General features: G+C 54.5%; 2 protein-coding genes across 3 annotated transcripts in view; one reads left to right on the top strand and one right to left on the bottom strand.

The window, feature by feature from the left end:
- Nucleotides 1-12,613, top strand: part of FBN3 (fibrillin 3) — a 72,102-nt gene extending 59,489 nt beyond the window's left edge. Inside the window, exons 61-69 of the mRNA XM_061152163.1 lie at nt 624-830; nt 1,635-1,760; nt 2,292-2,414; nt 2,586-2,702; nt 6,736-6,864; nt 6,956-7,075; nt 8,930-9,164; nt 9,663-9,813; nt 12,152-12,613. Coding sequence (XP_061008146.1) covers nt 624-830; nt 1,635-1,760; nt 2,292-2,414; nt 2,586-2,702; nt 6,736-6,864; nt 6,956-7,075; nt 8,930-9,164; nt 9,663-9,813; nt 12,152-12,484 — 1,541 coding nt within the window. The 3' untranslated portion in view covers nt 12,485-12,613. The remainder of the gene's footprint in view (nt 1-623; nt 831-1,634; nt 1,761-2,291; nt 2,415-2,585; nt 2,703-6,735; nt 6,865-6,955; nt 7,076-8,929; nt 9,165-9,662; nt 9,814-12,151) is intronic.
- A 991-nt stretch (nt 12,614-13,604) lies between these two features.
- CCL25 (C-C motif chemokine ligand 25) lies at nt 13,605-18,411 on the bottom strand. Of its 2 annotated transcripts, XM_061150489.1 has the most exons (6): nt 18,325-18,411; nt 18,046-18,163; nt 16,256-16,373; nt 16,009-16,154; nt 15,560-15,679; nt 14,895-15,280 (listed from the first exon to the last, which is right to left on the bottom strand). In XM_061150489.1, exons 2-6 carry the CDS (start codon nt 18,116-18,118, stop codon nt 15,273-15,275), a joined length of 465 nt encoding a protein of 154 aa, XP_061006472.1. In that variant the 5' UTR covers nt 18,119-18,163; nt 18,325-18,411; the 3' UTR covers nt 14,895-15,272. The 2 variants fall into 2 exon arrangements, with proteins under 2 accessions (XP_061006473.1, XP_061006472.1); XM_061150490.1 differs by lacking the exons at nt 14,895-15,280; nt 15,560-15,679 and adding an exon at nt 13,605-13,822.
- Nucleotides 18,412-18,761: the final 350 nt, after the last annotated feature.

Genomic DNA, 18,761 nt, shown 5'->3' with positions numbered 1-18,761 from the left:
ATGCCCTGCTTCCCACCCAGACCCCCAAGCCACCCTCCCCAAGTAATCGGATGACCCCCTCCTCACCTCCGTGGACATCACCTCTCTGCCCTGGCCCCACTGTCTGTCCTGGAGGCCGCGACCTTTTGCCTCCATGCTACCCCTTGATCATCCGTTCTCCCTGCGGCCAGAGGGATGCTGCCCTTTGACCTCAGGAAGCCGCCCGTATCTGCAGACCAGAGAGTACCCCTCGGATTTGGAGTCTAGGTTCTGCCACAGTCCAGCCCCAGCCGCCAGAGGGCGTTTCACAGCGCTAGGCCAGGGCGAGAAGTGGGCGGGCAGACTTCCCTGGTGGTCCCCTGGTTAAGACTCCACGCTTCCACTGCAGGGAGCTAAGGTTTGATCCCTGGTCGGGGAAGTAAGATCTTCCATGCTGCGTAATGCACCCAAAGGCGGGGGGCGGGGCGACAACATAGTGCTAGGCGACCGCAGTTTAGAAGCGGCCACCCAGTGGACATGCGCAGTCGTGTAGGAGATGCTGGAACCTCCGCGTGGATTCTCAGCATCGCGGATGCCCTTGGGGAAGGGGAACCTGGATGGGTGGCTTGTTCCTCCCGCCCATCATCTCCACCTGTTCTCCCCAGACATCCGGCAAGGGCCCTGCTTCTCTGAGGTGCCGCAGGCCACGTGCCAGACTCAGTCCAGCAGGGGCGAGGCCGTCACCAGGGCCGAGTGCTGCTGCGCGGGCGGCCGCGGCTGGGGCCTCGGCTGCGAGCACTGTCCGCTGCCCGGCACGTCCGCCCACCGGAAGTTGTGCCCCCACGGCTCAGGCTACACTGCCGACGGCCGAGGTGGGTAGTGTTCACTATCGTGTGCCTGTGCTGCGGCCGTGTTAGTGTGTGTGAACCAGTGTGCATGGATCTCTGTGCCGGCGGGTGGGTGGACCAGTGTGAACCACAGCTCATTCGTCGCTCTGGGGGTGTGTGTGCGTGAACTTGGGTGGATGGGTGAGCAAGTGTGTGAACCAAACTGTGTGTGTATGTATGTGTGTGTGTCGTTTGTTCTGGGTTTGTTCTTAGAGTGTGAGAGCGTGTGAGCTGGTGTGCATCTCCTATGAGTGCAAGCGGGATGAACATGTGAGCTGGTGTGTTGTGTGTGCGAGCTTGTTAGCGTGTGTGTGTGTGTGCTGGTGAGGGTGGGGGCTGGGTGGGGAGTTCACACCAGAAAGTGGATGAGAAGGAGTGAGCTGGTTCAGGATTCGGGTAAGCATCTGTGAGGATGGGCATGTGTGTGAGCGAGTGTGCGTGTCTGACCTGGAGGAACCCATGAGTGTGTGTCCTTGTGATTCTGTAGAAGCGTCTGAGCAGGTGACTGGCATGTCCGTCTCAGCTTCCATGTATGTGTCTGGGGTGTCCTGATGAGGTGTTGCTGGTGAGGCTGTGTGTCCCCCACCCTGAGGGTTCTCAGCGTCCAGTAGGAGGAGCTTCATAAGCCTGAGTGTGGGGATCACAGGGGCTGGCTCCCCAGCTCTGGGGTGCAGGGAGGGGAAGCATGGGTTGGCCTTACCTCCCAGGAGAGTGCTGGTGGACCCGAGGGAGGTGGTGTGTCCCGGTGAACGAGGTGGGTAGCCCCAGCCAAGCCCTGCTTGTCCCCAGATGTGGATGAGTGCCGTGTGCTCCCTCACCTGTGCCCTCACGGTGAGTGCATCAACAGCCTTGGCTCCTTCCGTTGCCACTGCCAGGCCGGGTACGCGCCTGACACCACTGCCACAGCCTGCCTAGGTGAGCCCCCCGCCCCTCCCCTGAGCCTCTCCTTACGGCACCTGGCTCACACTTCCATGAGAAAACCAAGTCCAGAAAGCAAAGCGGCTTTCTTTCCTCCACCCCACCCTGTTTGGGCTGCTTTCCTCCTGTTATTTGGTGCATCCTAAGATTTTCAATTACATTGTGTAGCAGGGGTTCATCTAAATCAGGGTCAGCAATCTCCTGCCCAAAGGCTGAATCCGGCCCTCGGCTTGTTTTGTTAATAAAGTTTTATTGTCACACAGCGGTGCCTGTTTGTCTCCTCACCCTCTGTGGCTGTTTTTCCTGCTACAAAGGCAGAGTTGAGTAGTTGGAATTAAGACCACAAAGCCAAATATATTTACTCTCTGGCTTTTTGCAGAAAAAAAAAAAAAGCCAGTTGGGTAAGCCCACAGATTCTGGTTGTCTAGGGTCTGGGAAAGAGGCCTCAGCTGGGCCTGGGTGGAGACCCCTGCCCCTGAGCCCCCAGGAATGTCTGTCTGACCCTCCTGAGCGCTGTGTCCCCTCTAGACGTGGATGAGTGCAGCCAGGCCCCCACGCCATGTCCCTTCCTCTGCAAGAACACCGAGGGCAGCTTCCTGTGCGCCTGCCCCCGTGGCTACCTGCTGGAGGAGAACGGCAGGGTCTGCCGAGGTGACATCCCTCTTCCCACACCCCCGCCCCGTGGGGCTCTGTCCCTGTCCTCCCCAGGGGCTCCCCCTCCCGCTGCATGGGGTCAGCTTCCGTCTCCAGGGCGTCTCCCCTGGGAAGCCCCCAGCCCTGGCAGGCCCTGCCCTGAGCCCACCGGGACCCTCTGTGTCACAGACCTGGATGAGTGCTCCTCCAGACAGCACAACTGCCAGTTTTTCTGCGTCAACACCATCGGTGGCTTCACCTGCCGCTGTCCCCCCGGCTTCACCCAGCGCCACCAGGCCTGCTTTGGTGAGTCCCCTCAGCCCTCCTTGGCAGCATGACCCCAGCCTTCACTAGATAAGAAGCAAAGGCACAGGGTGGGCCAGATGTCAGGGACACAGGGGTGATCAAAGTCCTTGTTCTGTCGCTGTTTACATCCTGGTGGTGTCTTGGACCTCAGTCTTCCTCGCCCGAGGGACCTAGGAGGCCACCCTCAGGAGTCTCTCTGACCTTGGTCCAGGACACCTACCCTCACCTCTGACCTGCTGAGTCTATCCCTTAGGGCTTCTCCAGGGTGCTCCTAAAAGCCAAGGGGCTTATATCGTCCACACCCGTCACTTTTTAGTGTCTTGTGACCTGGGAGAACCAGATCTCCCCCAAGGGCCGAGCCCAGTCACAGGGCTCCCATGATCTCAGCTAACAGATACTGAACACCTGTGTACTAGGCAGTGCTCTAGACCAGAAATCAGCAGACTCCAGCCACCAGCTCAAGCCCAGCCCCCTGCTTGCTTTTGTCAATAAAGTTTTATTGGCACAAAAGCCATGCCCATTCATTTACATATGGTCTGTGGCTGCTTTTGCTACAACAGCAAAGCCTAGTAGTTGCAACAGGGTAAATGATATTTCCTACCTGGTCCTATACAGAAGCAGTTTGCTTCATCTTGTTCTAGACCCCGAGGGTACAGGACATGATTCAGTTATACATAGGGGGGTTAAGTCGCTAAGTTGTGTCCAACTCTTTTGTGACCCCATGGATTATAGCCCACCAAGCTCCTCTGTCCATGGAATTTCCCAGGCAAGAGTACTAGGGTGGGTTGCCATTTCCTTCTGCTGTTTCTGTCCCAACCCAGGGGTTGAATCTGCATCTCCTGCATTGGCAGGTGGATTCCTTACCACTGAGCCAGCACATGTGCAGCACATGTGTCCGTATACACATATCTATTCTTTTTCATATTCTTTTCCCATGTAGGTTATTACAGAATACTAGTAGAGTTCCTGGTGAATATTTAGTAGGTCCTTGTTGGTTATCTATTTTATATATAGTAGTGTGTGTATATTAATCCCAAACTCCTACTAATTCATCCCTCCCCCTCGCCTTTTCCTCTTTGGTAACCATAAATTTTTTTTACTGTGTCTGTGAGTCTGTTTCTGTTTTATAAATAAATTCATATACATCATCTTTTTAGATTTCATATATAAGTGACATCATATGATACTTGTGTTTCTCAGTCTGACTTACTTCACTTAGTATGACAATCTCTAGGTCCAACCGTGTTGCTGCAAACAGCATTATTTCATTCATTGTAGTGTTACTAACCACAGTCACCATGCTGTACACTACATCCCATGACTTATTTATTTTTAACTGGAAATTTGTACCTATGACCCCCTTAACGCCTTTCACTCACCCCCCCCAAAACCCTTCTCTAACAACCACGAATTTGTTCTCTATCTCTGAGCTTGGCTTTCTTATTTTGTTTTTAGATTCCATATATAAGTGGGATCATATGGCATTGTCTTTTTCTGTCCAACTGATTTCATCTTAGCAAAATACTCACAAGGTCAACCAACCATGTTGTCATAAACAGCAGGCTCTCCTTTTTTATAGCTGAATAATAGCCCATTGTACGTATGTAACACATTTTTCTTTTTTCATCTGTCTTTGGACACTTAGGTTGTTTCAGGTCTTGGCTATTCTGAATAATGCTGCAGTGATCATGGGGCTTTGGATATCTTTTCGAGTTAGTGTTTTCATTGTCTTTGGATAAACACACCCATAAGAGGAATCACTAGGAGGCCTGCAATTTTAAAACAGAATTAATGACAAGCCTCACTGAAAGAGGAAATTTGAGCAAAGGTTTGAAGACGAACCATGTGCATATCTGGTAAAGGAGTGAGCATTTCCAGCCACGAAATGACAGGCATTCCCCTTTTTCCGTTGTTGTTGTTCAGTCACTTGCGCTCCTTCCTGAGGTGAGCACACTTAATGTGGCATCTGTGTGTGGGCAGCTGTACGCATGTGCACACGAAGGCTTAGAAGACCCAATTCCTCCTGTACCCAGGAGAGCTTTTAGGTTCCCACAGGGATGTTCCTGGTGTCGAGAATCTTCATACTCGATGAAGAAGATGTGTGCTACACACACACACACACACACACATATATATATATAGTGGAATACTACTCAGCCATAAAAAAGAATGAAATAATGCCATTTGCAGCAACATGAATGGACCTAGAGATTGTCATGCTAAGTGAAGTCAGACAGAGAAAGACATATACCATATCACATCACTTAACATGCAGAATCTAAAATATGGCACAAGTGAACCTATCTACAAAATAGAAACAGGCTCTCAAACATAGAGAACAGATTCATGGTTCCCAAGGAGGATGAGGTGGAGGAGAGATTGATGGGGAGTTTGGGATTAGCAAATGCAAATTTAGTACAGAGAGTAGATAGACATCAAGGTCCTACTGTATAGCATGCTGCTGCTGCTGCTGCTGCTAAGTCGCTTCAGTCGTGTCCGACTCTGTGCGACCCCATAGACGGCAGCCCACCAGGCTCCCCCGTCCCTGGGATTCTCCAGGCAAGAACACTGGAGTGGGCTGCCATTTCCTTCTCTAATGCATGAAAGTGAAAAATGAAAGGGAAGTCGCTCAGTCGTGTCCGACTCTTCACGGACCCCATTGCAGCCCACCAGGCTCCTCTGCCCATGGGATTTTCCAGGCAAGAGTACTGGAGTGGGTTGCCATTGCCTTCTCCGACTGTATAGCATAGGGTATTCAATATCCTATAATAAGCCACAATGGAAAAGAATGTGAAAAAAAAAAAAAATATATATATATATATATATATAACTGAATTACTTTGCTGTATACAAGAAGCCAACACAGCATTGTAAATTAACTTCATTTGAATAAGATAAAAATTAAAAAGTAAGGACTTTCCTGGCAGTCCAGTGCTTCAGACTCTGTGCTTCCACCACATGAGGTGTGGGTTCAGTCCTTGATTGAGGAACTTAAGATTCCACATGCTGTGTAGTGTGGCCAAAATAAATTTTTTTTTAATTAAAATTTTTTTTTGAATAATAAAAGAATCTCCAAACTCAAGGAAGCCCAGATTAGGATTCCCCTAAGAAATGTGTGGCTCATTCTGCATGATCCTAGTCCCAGTGCACTTTACCATTGTGGGTCATGACCACCATGGCAGTGTTGCCTGGTAACCAGGTTGTCTTGGCTCAGGCTGCCATGACAAAGTATCATAGACTGGGTAGCTTTAAAAACAGACATTCATTGCTGGCTCTGGAAGCTGGAAATCTGAGATTAAGGTCAGGTTGTGGTGAGGCTCTCTTCCTGGCTTGCAAATAGCTGCCTTCCTCGCATGGAGGAGAAAGAACAGAAGTAATCTCTCTGATGTCTCTTACAAGGGCACCAATCCCATCATGAGGGCACCGATCCCCACCCTCATGACCTTATCTAACCCTAATCACCACACGAAGGTCTTGCCTTCTAATACCATCACTTTGGGGTTAGGGTTTCAACATGGGGATTTGGTGGTAGTGGCGGAGGCAGATGGGAACCCACACACAGTCAGTCCATGACTCTGGCTGATATCCCACAATTGTCAGGTTTCCGTGAGAACAGGGTGCAGTGGTTACCCCAGGTCATTTTCCCAGAGAAGGAAAAGGGTCTTTGTTAATTTTATGTTGAGCACTGTCCCAGTGCTTCATGTGATTAGGTTAACTTAATTCTCATAAACACAATGAGGTAGATACTATCATCTCTACACTACAGCTGGTGAAACTGAGGCACAGAGAGGGTAAGCCAGTTGCCGTAAGTCACACAACGTTTAGGTGGTAGAGAGTCAAACGAAGTCCTATTTCTGTGTGATCTCAAATGTTTGTGACGTTTCTGTGAAGTGGGCAGTGTTCTGGACCTCCTTTCACAGTGGGGGAAACTGAGGCCTCGGAGAGGTTAAGGTGTGTCTGGAATAGCTGATCAGGTGGTAGGCCTGGCATCATGGTGCCCCTACCACCAGGTGGCCCTGCCTGTCCTCTGCAGACAATGACGAGTGCTTGGCCCAGCCTGGCCCATGTGGTACCCGGGGGCGCTGCCACAATGCCCCAGGCAGCTTCAGCTGTGAGTGCTATCAAGGCTTCACCCTGGACAGCTCCGGTCATGGCTGCAAAGGTAGAGCTGGGCTTGGAAGTGAGGTCTAGACCTCGGGGGTGGCCCTGGGAGCCGCCTGACCAGCCTCTTGTCCTCTTTCTCCATCTCATAGACGTGGATGAATGCAGTGGGCCTCATCGCTGCAAGCATGGCTGTCAGAACGAGCTGGGGGGCTATCGCTGCAGCTGCCCCCAGGGCTTCACCCCACACTCCCAGTGGAGCCAGTGTGTAGGTGAGTGGGGGGGCCTGGGAGGAAGCTGACCCCCAATCAGAATCTGTCCAAACTTGGTGACTGGGAACCACTCCAAGGGCAGGATGCTGTGATAAGCAAGACTACCTAAAGGTCCAATGGGCTGGTCTAGAAGTTAGTTGAGTTCCCTGCTGCTGGGGAGGCTAGGGAGTCAGGGGTCTATAGAGCCAGTGTGGCAGAGTGGTAGTCATTTCTCAGGGAGTGGTAGTCTAGATTGAGCGGAGAGTCTGAGATGTGCCTAGGATCACTGAGAAAGTGTGCTGGGATTGATTAGTGATGTTTGCCATGAATGTGGCAATGGGAATAAGTATGTGTATGCTACATCTTTTGTCATATCTGTTGCAGATGCCCTGAGTTTGAGGGACTAGTCTTCTGCCTTCCCTCCAGCCTTCCTCGCTGCATAGTGTTCTTTGCTGCTCCTGATGACAGTCTCATCCTCAGCTCTCCTCTTCTTTCTCCCCTGCAGTCTAGTCTTCGCATTCTACCCACGTGGGAACCACTCTCCTGTGACCTCTCCATCACCTTTCCTTGGCCTTTGCCTTCCGCCTCCTCTGCTCTGGGTATCACTGTCTGCCCCTCCCGGACTCTCCATCCACTGTGACTTGGCTTTCTCTCTGCCACTGCCTCCAGCGCTGCCTTCTCTCTGGCCCCTCCTCCTGCCCCTCCTGGTGGGTCCTCGGCCAAGTTCTCCATCTTTTGCCCTGTCTCATGTGTTTGTTGTCCCCTGGGAGCCCACAGGTCATCGCCTCATTGGCCAGCCCCTGTTTCCCAGCCTGTCTCCTGCTCTGCGTACTTACTTATTCATTCCTTTGGCAATGGTTTGCCTAGGACCTGCCTCATTCAGGCCCGGTGGATGCAGAAGTGAGCTGAGATCAGACTCCATTGCTGCCCACTGGTTGTCCAGTCTCGAGGGGGAGACAGGGATCAATCATGCTAGTGGTTCTCAACCAGGTGCCATTTTGAAGTGTCTTGGAGATACTTTTGATGGTCACAACTGGGCGCTGGGTGCTCCTGGCTTTTAGTGGGTGGACAGCACCCCAAAACAGAATGAAATGGTCTCAAACTACAGTAGTGCCAATGGGAGAAATTTTGTTCCAAGAACATCCCACCATTTAGGAATTCCTGGGAAGTTTTTTGTTTTCGAGGTTTTTTCTTTTCTTTTCCCGGCCACACTGCACAGCATGTGGGATCTTAGTTCCCCAACCAGGGATCACACCCATGCCTCTGTAGTGGAAGCATAGAGTCTTAACCACCGGTCCACCAGGAAGTCCCTAGGATTCCTGGGAAGTGTGGAGAAATGCTTCAAAGGAGAATCACGGGATCCGGGGTGGGGAGGTGAAGTATAGGGGCCGACAGACCTAGTCCAAGGACTCACAGGGAGTTTGATGGAGGTTTGTTTTCTTAATAGCTTTATTTATTTATTTATGGCTGTGATGGGTCTTCATTGCTGTGCAGGCTTTTCTCTAGTTGCAGTGAGTGGGTTCTCGTTTCAGTGGCTTCTCTTGTTGCAGAGCGTGGGCTCTAAGGCCTGCAGGCTTCAGTAGCTGCAGCGCATGGGCTCAGTAGTTGTGGCACACGGGCTTAGTTGGTCAGCCATATATGGGATCTTCCTGGATCAGGGATCGAACCTGTATCCCCTGCGTTGGCAGGCAAATTCTTTACCACTGACCCACCAGGGAAGCCCCTGATGGAGGTTTTGACATTGGTCTTGGCCTTGAAGAAGGAGCTGGAGCTGCTTCACGGGGACGGGAGCAATGCAGGCGGAGGGCTCAGGAGATCCGAAGGTGGCCTCCCTGCCCCGCACCTCCCACCCTCTCTCCCCCTCCCCATCCACAGATGAGAACGAGTGTGTCCTGTCACCCTCGGCCTGCGGCAGTGCCTCCTGCCACAACACGCTGGGCGGCTTCCGCTGCGTCTGCCCCTCGGGCTTTGACTTTGACCAGGCCCTCAGGGGCTGCCAGGACGTGGACGAGTGTGCGGCTCGGAGAGGCCCCTGCAGCTACAGCTGTGCCAACACCCCCGGTGGCTTCCTGTGCGGCTGCCCTCGAGGCTACTTCCGGGCTGGGCAAGGGTGAGGGGCTTGAGTGGAGTGAACCCAGAGCCCCCCATGCCCCGGGAGTGCACACACACTCGCGGGCCCACATGCAGGCATGTATATACCTGTACGCTGAGAAGCGGTGCGGAGGCCCAACAACACCTGTGGATGTGCACACACAAGCTCACACCCACTGTAGTGTGTCATTGACCTGTACACCTTCATCTGCTCATTGCTAATATACCCGAGTGTGCACGGGGCTCACACCTATGCCAACATGCCTGGGTACCCTTGTGCATGCCTGTATCCTCGTGTGCACATGTGTGCAAGCCCATGTTGACAGGGTGCATGCAGGTTCACACCCACACCCACGTAAGTCAAGGTCTGCACACACACATGTAGGTGCACGCAAAGCCTCACTGGCACACTCACCTTCGTCCCCATGGGCAGTGTGGCTCCAAGTGGAGTGTAGGCCGGTGGGGTGGCTGGGGAGGTCCCACCAGCCTGACTCACCTGCCCCCTGTCCTGGCCTAGGCACTGTGTCTCTGGCCTGGGCTTCAGCCCGGGACCCCAGGATGCCCCAGATGAGGGGGAGCCGCTCTCGCCCGAAGCTTGCTACGAATGCAAGATCAACGGCCAGCCCTCTCGTGACCGGCCACGGCGCAGTGCCCGTAGGGACCACCAGGTGCCAGAGGGGGTGCACTGGGCGTGGGGAGCAGCCAGGGGATGGGCAGAGATGAGGAGCACACTCTCCAGGTCACAGCTATCCCCCATGTCATGGTGCCTGCCTATGTCTTCCTGTACTTTCTCAGCCCGAGTATTCCCCTTGGGAGCTCTCTGGGGGACACAGGCCCCCCAAACACCCCAACTTGCTCCCAGTGACAAGTCAGACCCCTCTCACACAGACCTTGGGTGTGATGCCTCCTGGGGATCCTTTCCATGGCACTTGGAGGCAGGAGAGATGCCTTGAGCCCCCACACCTGCCTATGCCCTGGGACTTGTCACCTGCCACCTGGCTGGGACAGCCCTCTCTCAGAGTCCCTCTGGGTTTAAGCACCAGTAACCCTCAAAACAGCCAGCTTAACCCCTTCTTCCCTCCCCCTCCTTCAGACCCTCTGCCTCTGCACCTCTTTCCAGTACCCATGATGCTCCTGGAACTATGCCCAGGCCTCCTGAACCCTCCTTGTCTCTGGAAATTGCAAGGGTCTCTCCCCCCTCCCCACTACACTCTCAAGAACAGCAGAGCAGTTCTGCAGTTTAGCCCCTTTGTCCCCTGGGGCCACTCCAGCCATGGCCCTGGCCCCACCAGCTTGTGTGGGGAGGGTGTTTTTGTCACAGATTCAGCTTACTTGTCCTTCAGCTGAACAGTCCCTGAGGCCACTTCTGGCCAGCCTTGCCACCATCCCCTCTAAGGCATCTGAAAGCTAAGCATTTGTTGAGCACTTGCTGGATACATGTGCTGCTCTAAGCACTTCTTTTGCTTTTCTCTTCCTTCTAGTTGTTGTTTTCCCCTTTCTGGGAAAAACCATGTGGGTATATTGCCTTTGTTGCCATTATTTTTGTAAGCTTCACAGGGATAAGGCCCAGTGTCTCAGGTTTGCCACTGTTTCACCAGTCCTTGAAACTCAGTAAGAGTGACTGGAGTGGTTGTCAGGGCTCCTAGCATGGACCCAAGCAGATCTAGGCAGAAGCAGGCTGGGTCTTGTGGTTTTGCTTGCAATACCCATGGACTGCCAGCAGGTGTCACTAAGAGTGCGTGTCTAGGGGCATTACTGGTGAAGGGCTAAATCTCTGGAACTGAAAGGCAGGGGAGGGGGGGGCACGGACAGAAATAGCTTTCACTTTCAGGAAACAGCAAAACACCCCCATCAGCATGTAAATTAGGCAGAACAAACAGCTCTGCCCAGAGCAAAGGAGACGAAAACACAGATAACCTCCTGTGGGATTGGATGCATCACCCAGCCAGGGTCAGCCTGCCATTGAGGTTTGCTGGCTTATTCAGGGGTCCTGTCTGGCTGCCAGGGCCAGGAAGCATTCAGAAGAGCTCAGATAAAGAGGGGTTTGTCATCTGCACACAGCAGGGCTCTCAGAGAGCCCAGATGCAGGAAGTGCGGCGGGCCTCCGGAACTGGAGCGATACTGGGCAGCTCCTCTGTCTGGCTCCTCTGTGCTTCTGTCACTGTGTGTCTGGGGCTGGCTCTTGCTGCAATGCCCATGGTCGTAACTCTAGCCACCCCAGACCACCTTTGAGTGACCTGAGCGTTTTGGGGCCTGATGCCGTCTGACTGCCTCCTGGTCTGGGTTGCTGTTCAGTTGTCAAATCGTATCTGACTCTCTGTAACCCCATGAACTGCACCATGCCGGGCTTCCCTGTCCTTCACTATCTCCCGGAGTTTGCTCAAACTCATGTCCATTGAGTCAGTGATGCCATCCAACTATCATCCTCTGTTGTACTCTTCTTCTTTTGCCCTCAGTATTTCCCAGCATCAGAGTCTTTCCCAATGAGTCGGCTCTTCACATCAGGTGGCCAAAGTATTGGAGCTTCAGCTTCAGCATCACTTCTTCCAATGAGTATTCATGGGTTGATTTCCCTTAGGATTGACTGGTTTGATCTCCTTGCAGTCCAAGGGACTCTCAAGAGTCTTTTCCAGCACCACAGTTGGAAAGCATCAATTCTTTGGTCTGGGTATCTGACGGGGAATCCTCTATTTCTTCCATCCAGACTGGCAGGGATCCAAGTAGGGTCCCTCAGTCAAAACAAGGGGCCTGAAGTCAGCCTGGCTCCCCCTCTTTGCTTTCCACTTGGGAACCAGTCTTCACCTTCACCCTCTGTCTACAGCCCAAGCTGACCATTGGCCTTGTGGGTGGAGGGCTAGACAGGAGTCAAGGGCATTGAGTGGTCCCTTTTTTACTCCACTTTAGAGACTGGCTGAAAGTCTCCTCTTGGCCCCCTGCCTCCCCCCATACCCCGGCATTCTGATTTCTCTAAGCCCCTTCCATCATCCACCTGGTCTTTCTCCCCAGGCGAGCCTGGCCAGCCTTGACACGGAGGCTCCACTGACCTTGGGACTGAACCTCTCCTGTCTGGGCCAGGCCCAGCACATCCTAGAGCTGAGGCCAGCACTGGAGAGTCTGGGGGGCCGCATCCGCTACGTCATTGCCCGCGGCAACCAACGAGGTTTCTTCCGCATGCATCACCTTCATGGTCTCAGCTCCCTGCAGCTGGGACGCCGGAAGCCAGGGCCTGGCACCTACCAGTTGGAGGTTGTGAGTGTGGCCGAGCCCTGGGGCACCCAGCCAGAGGGGCGGCCAGGGGGCCGAGCCCTGCGGCTGAAGGTGCAGTTGCAGCTACTGTAATCCGGGGGTTCCCACACCTCCCACCTGGCCCCAGGCACCCCCTGCAGCCTGATTTTCAGACTCACCACCTGGGCACTGCCCCACTCCTGCCTCCTTCCACGGGGTTTTGGGGAAACTGATGTCACTCTGTTTGCTATGACCCACCCCCCCCACCGGGAGACCCTAGTGACAAGCCCTGGACTCAATGGGCCCCAGGGTCCCCCTGTGGTCCTCCTCTCCAGAGGTGGGAGATTTGGAAGGCGGGAGGGTTCGATCCCCTGCAGCAATGGCCGAACAGGTGGAACCCCAAAACTCAGGAAGAGTGAAGTGCTATCCTCTGACCTCAAGCAAGCCCGGCCTCCTCCCGAGGGACCCCAACACTGTTTCCTGGAGACAGCTGGCAGCCGCAGCTGTCTGCCCCCTCCACTTCTACAGCCAGGGTCCAGGAGGGCCCTGGGTTTCACTGTATCTGGTCAATCTCAGGCTGAAACTTCTGCACTGCAGGGGGTCGGGAGGCCATGGGAATGGGTGGCTGGAGTGGGCCTAAGGCTCGTCTCTCCCAGCAGAAGAGCACGTGGGGCCTCGGCTCAGTCACTGATGTGCAACCATGCTCACCATCCCCACGGGGAGCTGAGCTAAGGTTCTGAGGATACTTCATATCAGAAGCAGACACAACAATAAAGTTATTTTGGGTTAAGCACGTCCTTTGGCAAGTTCTGGCAGTAAAGGCTGTTCTTGGCAGGGCCAGGCAGGGCTCACGAGGAGGGGACCAGGAGGACAGCAGCTTTGGGAAGCATGAGCTTCTGCCCCGGGTTCTGAGGAGGAAGGGTGTAGGTGAGATGGGTGAAGACCAACCCTGCATCTTGGGGCATCATCCCAGGGTGCAGGTAGGTTGTGCCAACTTCAGACCTGGGAGTTCTGGCACAAAGTCAGGCTGCAGTGCTAATCACGGGTTCCCTCGAGGGTTTCCCATCACTGATAATAATGATTCATGAGCCCAGACGACATACCAAACCAGGCACCATTCTAAGTATTTTACAATTACTGACCCATTCGGTCTTTCTTACCGAGTCCAAGCTCACACACTGCTCGCTGCATGACAGGTCGATAAATCGGGAGATGAGATGTTGGGGCAAAGAATAGCGACTTTATTCAGAGAGCCAACAAACTGAGAAGATGGTGGACTTGTGCCCCAAAGGAAAGTCTTGCCTGAGTTGAATCAAGGCTTCTTTTATACTAAAAGGGGAGGGTGTGAAGTTAAACCAATTTCCTGGTTCTGGTCAGCCTCCAGAGGGGAGGGGATGTGTTAATTTCTTCCTTCCTGCAGTCGTTCACAGGTGGGCCTGGCCTGGATGCCTCCTGTAAGCTAATCAAAGGTGTTTTAGCTTTGTGCTCATTACCTGGGAAGCAGGGTTCCCAGAGATGGGCCATTATGTATAATTTAAGCTTATAGGCAACATCCCTTTAGTGATTAACTTGAAATAGGATACAAAAGGTTCTTCCCTGTTACATATATAACCCTGTGGAATAAGTACTGTTACTCTCATCCCCATTTTACAGATAGGAAAACTGAGGCTGAGAGAGATTGAGCAACCTGACCAAGGCAACACCAAGGTACAAGTAGAAGAACCGAGTTCAAAGTCAGGGAACCATGCCAGGTTGGGCTGGATCTACTGAATTTGATGGCCAAGCTCAATGGACTCATCGTGTTAAGGTTAAGCTTGTGCGGGTGCTTTGATGTGTAACAAATGATAGCATATTTAGTTCCCATGAACTTGTATGAGGCAGGCAGTGTTACCACCTCCGTTTTACAGAAGGGAAACCAAGGCTTCAGAAGTTGTGGAACCTGCTCCAGGCACCCACAGAGTGTAGTGGGACCAGGACATTCCGCCGAGTCTGCACCCTGGCCCCCGACCACTTATTGTCCTCTAGGGATGGTACATTTGGGTCTCATCTGGAACATTCTCTGTCATGGTGGAAGCGGAGGCCGCACAGTTGGGTGGCTCGAGCCTGGGTGAGATTTCCAGGGCCCCAGTGTGTGGCTCTGCCTTCCCCTGGAGAGCAGTCACTAGTGCCTGGCTACAAGGCTCTGTACTTACTCCGGTCCTGGCCCACCTGACTTGTCAGGAGCCTCTGGGTCCCATCAGAGCGTGCAGAGAACCTCTCTGTCCATCACCCAGTCTCACTACAGCCCAGGGCTCTGGGCAGAGCAAGCATGGTGACCCCAGTGGTGAGAAAGGAAGAAAGGGTGATCTGCTCAAGGCCGCCACTGGGAAGCACAAGGCGGGACTCATACAGAGCCTCAGCCACTCAAACCAGTGCTTGGCCCTCCCAGCCTAAGAGCATAGATCCTGTGGTCAGAGGGCATCATGTGGGTTTTAACACAGGCTGGAGGTTCACACCCCATAATGAAAGGTGATGGAGACAAGCATGGCGTCCCATCTTTGGTTTATTTAAAAGTTTTGGAAGCACGTCCTGGGAGAGAACTGAAGCTCTGCAGGGACCCAGAGGGATGCAGGTAGGTGTGTCCCTGCAGGCAGGTTCTTTCCGAGAATGGTTACCCAGGCAGGCGTGACTGGTGCCTGGAGCAGGCGCAGGGCTTGAAGTAACAGGGCTCCCTGGTTCCAGCTGCTGGAGGGGCAGGAGGTGGCAGGGGTGACAGGGAGAGGCCGGGCACAGCCTCAGGTACAGGGGTTGAGATTTGCCCAGGAGGACAGAGGGGCTGGGGCAGTCAAGGCCGCAGAGTGATGACTGTGGCAGAGAGAGGCCCGGCCCATCTCGTGTGGGCAGATCCTGGAGTAGTGTGGGCTCACGGTCCTGCCGGAGGGATCAGAGGGGTTGGCAGGTGAGGAGGACTGGAGTGGAGTGAGGTGGGGGGGGGGGGTCCTGCAGCTTTTGGTTCACATACCTGGCATTTCATTACCCTGCCGAAGCCCCTCTGGACAGGGGCAGGGTGATGATCAGCCCCCTAGGACCCGCCCATGTGAATCTATGAGGCTGATCAGAGAGCCCTCATTCCTCTGCAGCAGTGATGGGGCGGAGTTGGGGTGGGAGGGAGGCGCGAGGAGAGGGGTGGTCACGTGACCAAGAGTCGACCTGGATTAGCAGTTGACAGGAGGGAAGTTTTCCACTTGCTGTTTCTGGTGGAGACCCTGAACCTCGACAATGGAAGTGCTGAGGTTCCAGAGCTCGATTTCCTCACCCCAGAGTGAGGGACTGTCAGAAGGCAAGAGAAATAGAAAAAGAGTGCCACCTATACCGTTTGAGCACCTGGATCCACCCCAACCTGAAGCCTCATGTTGGCTGGTTATTTCAGCCAATGAGTTTCCTGTTTTCTTGAATTTACCATCTCTAGCTATTGAAAGTGTCTTGACTTAAAACGCTGCACATTCCTTCAGCCTCCCACTCACCCGCCCCTGCCTCTCCCTGGGGTGGAGGTAGCTGTCAGGGACTTGGTTGTCGTCCCCTCCTTCGAGGGTTGAGAAGTTCAGGGGCCGCAGCTGGGAGGATGGACTTCTTAGATGCTGGCCTGGGGTCTCACCCACCTGGGAAGTTTCTCCGGGTGCCGTGATGCTTCTCCAGGTGCTTTGACTGGCTCTTTTTCCGGGCATCCAAAATCTTCATCCCAGCCACAACCCACCTGGCCCCTGGCCTCCCACACACCATCTTGTTTTTCTGAGGTAAGAAGAATCTGCAGGGATGGGGATGCCCAGGTGAGGATGTAAGTGGAGAGGAAAGCTGTGTGACGGCCTCCACCAATTCCCCTGCCGATTCCCCCGCAGTCCCACTCACATCACAGCAGGTAGGTTGCAGCTCCCGCTCACATCCTGGCGATGGTAACTCTGGGCGTGCCGCAGCACGGACAGCCTGGCCCGGGGGTGGTAGGCCAAGCAGCAGTCCTCAAAGGCACCTGCGACCACATAGCCGCCCACAGGCTCAAGTCTGAACACGAGCATGTATGGCCGCGCATGCACTCTGCCGGGCCGTCCACAGACATGGCATCTACGTGCATGTGCGGCTAGGTATGCCCGCAGAGATGCCCCCACTGAGGTGTGTGGCCGCACATGCGCTCTGCAGGGATGCCCACAGACGTGGGCACGCGCACACACTGCAACCCTTCTAGGCACTGTGGAGGCCCAGGGACAGCGCAGACAGTGAGGTAGCCGCTGGGCTCATCTCGGGCCCTTGACAAAGGGACAGCTGGCAGGAGTCGGAGAGGGCCCTGCAGGCCCCAGCTGGGAAGGGTCCAAGACCATGAAATAAATTGACCAACGCCATTTCCACTCCTGCTCCGGTGCAGAGGGCAAGGAATGGGTGCAATGGCCTGAGAAGGGGAAGGGGCCTGGTTTGAGGTGGAGGTGCTGGTGCCAGAAGTATCAGGGAGGATGAGAGGGTGGGATGAGCAGAGGATGAACTAATATGGAAACAGTGCTGGGCCTTCAACATCTTCTGGGGTCCATCCCTCTGACAATCCCTGCCTCCAGGGGCCACATCTTACTTCTGGGAGGGGCTTGGGAGGACTTGAAGGCTCCCTCCATCCCCACCTTGACCCAGAAAGCAAGGAACAGTGGAGTCAGATGGACCGTGTTGCAGTGCCAGGCAGGAAGCTTCCCGGGGCTGGGGGCAACTATGCCCCCAGGATCAAAGGGCCCAGGTTGGGCCTGGCTCCTGAAATGGGCCTTTTATTAGAGGACAATGAGAAGGAGGCCCAGCCCCATCCTGGGCAAAGGCTAAGGTCTGCTGGGGCAGGGCTAGGGCCTCTCAGACCTAATGAGGGGCAGGTGGGGCAGGTGGGTGGGGCCATGGGGCTTCCACCTGGCCAGGGGTTCTGCTTGGCCACCTGCTGGGGCTCAGCTACCTCCTCAGGCCCACGGGGATGGAGAAAACAGTGGCAGAGCTGAGGGAACACTGGGGGGGGGGCATCCGGAATGACCTTTGGTCCCCAATATCCTCAAGTGCCTAATCTCCGGAGAGGAGGAGAGAAACTCGTTAATAGCAGTAATGGTTATCATAGTAGCTGCCAGGCACTGGGCCAGGAGTATCCAATTGAATCCTCACGTCCCATCTCTGCAGTGGGAATTTGGAACCCCACTTGGCAGATGAAAAAACTGGGGGTCATAAACGCCAGACCACACAGGTAGCCTGGGTGGGGGAGGCCAAAATGGAGACCCATTTTCATTGGGCTCCCAGGCTCTGATCTCAACGCCCCCTCCCCTAGGGGCTTTGCAGGCTCAGGTCACTGCAATGTGTCCTGGGCGGGAAGCAGCCATGCTGCCATCTGCTCCCCATAGTTCCTGGACTGGCTGGAGTTTGGAGGGACGCCTTGGGTCATGGACTGTGGGGGAGGCACCCAGGGGCTCTGGAAGGAGAGGCTGAGGACCATCACCCCCAAGGAGCTTGCACAAATGCTGGGAGTTTTTGCATGCCTGCTGGGGGAGCTGTCTATCAGAGAATGGATTCAGTGCTGATGGGATCAGGGGAGGTTTCTGGAGGAGGGGAGAAGCATATTGGTAGCGGGAGGCACAGGAAAGATGGGGAGAGGGGACTCCAGAGGTGGGGGTAGGGATGAACTGAGTCAGTACCTTGAGCGTGGACAGTGGGAGCCCAGGCAACCACGAAGCAGCCCACCAGGCAGACCAGGAGCCACGGATTCATAGTGCAAGCTGGTCCTCCCCCTCTGGCACCTACCTACAGGATTAGCTGGGGAGAACAGGTGGGTGGATGATGAGGACCCAAGAGGGACAGCGGCAGGCACCGGGAGCACCCCCATCTCAAGCCAGGGCCCCCTGCATGGGAGGGAGGTGGCATGGGATGGGGACAAGTGCTGCAGGGACCTGCTGCTGGTTTCGGGGAGGACTCACCAAAGCCTATGGGGTCCCTGGAGCTGGTGCCTGCTGGAGTGGACCTGAGCTTTCCTGCCTGCCAGGCCAGCAGGCTTCACCCTTTATAGATGGAACCCCACCCTGCCGCTCCGCCCTCCCTCCTCCTCCCTCACTCCACCTCCTGGCTTCTCCCTCCAGCCCTGCCCTCCTCTCTTCTCCCCATTTTTTCTAGCTCTTCTCTCCAATGTCAGGATGCACTTGGCGGAAGTTGGGGGCCCGGGGTAAAAGGATCTGAATCAAAGAGCTGGGCAGGAAACAACGATACCTTCAACTAACTGCTTGGATGGGGGTGAGAGGTGGACGGGTGCAGGTGGACAGACCCAGCCTTGACCTTAGCCAGCCCCCTTGAAGGTTCACCTTCTCCCCCTCCAGGCCCCTCAGCCAGCACCCTGGCTTTCTCCCTGAAGGGCCTTTTC

Source organism: Dama dama, chromosome 9 (assembly GCF_033118175.1).
Source record: "Dama dama isolate Ldn47 chromosome 9, ASM3311817v1, whole genome shotgun sequence".
Classification (NCBI taxonomy): domain Eukaryota; kingdom Metazoa; phylum Chordata; class Mammalia; order Artiodactyla; family Cervidae; genus Dama; species Dama dama.
The sequence above is the reverse complement of the archived record's forward strand: the minus strand, read 5'-3'. Positions and strand labels throughout refer to the sequence as shown.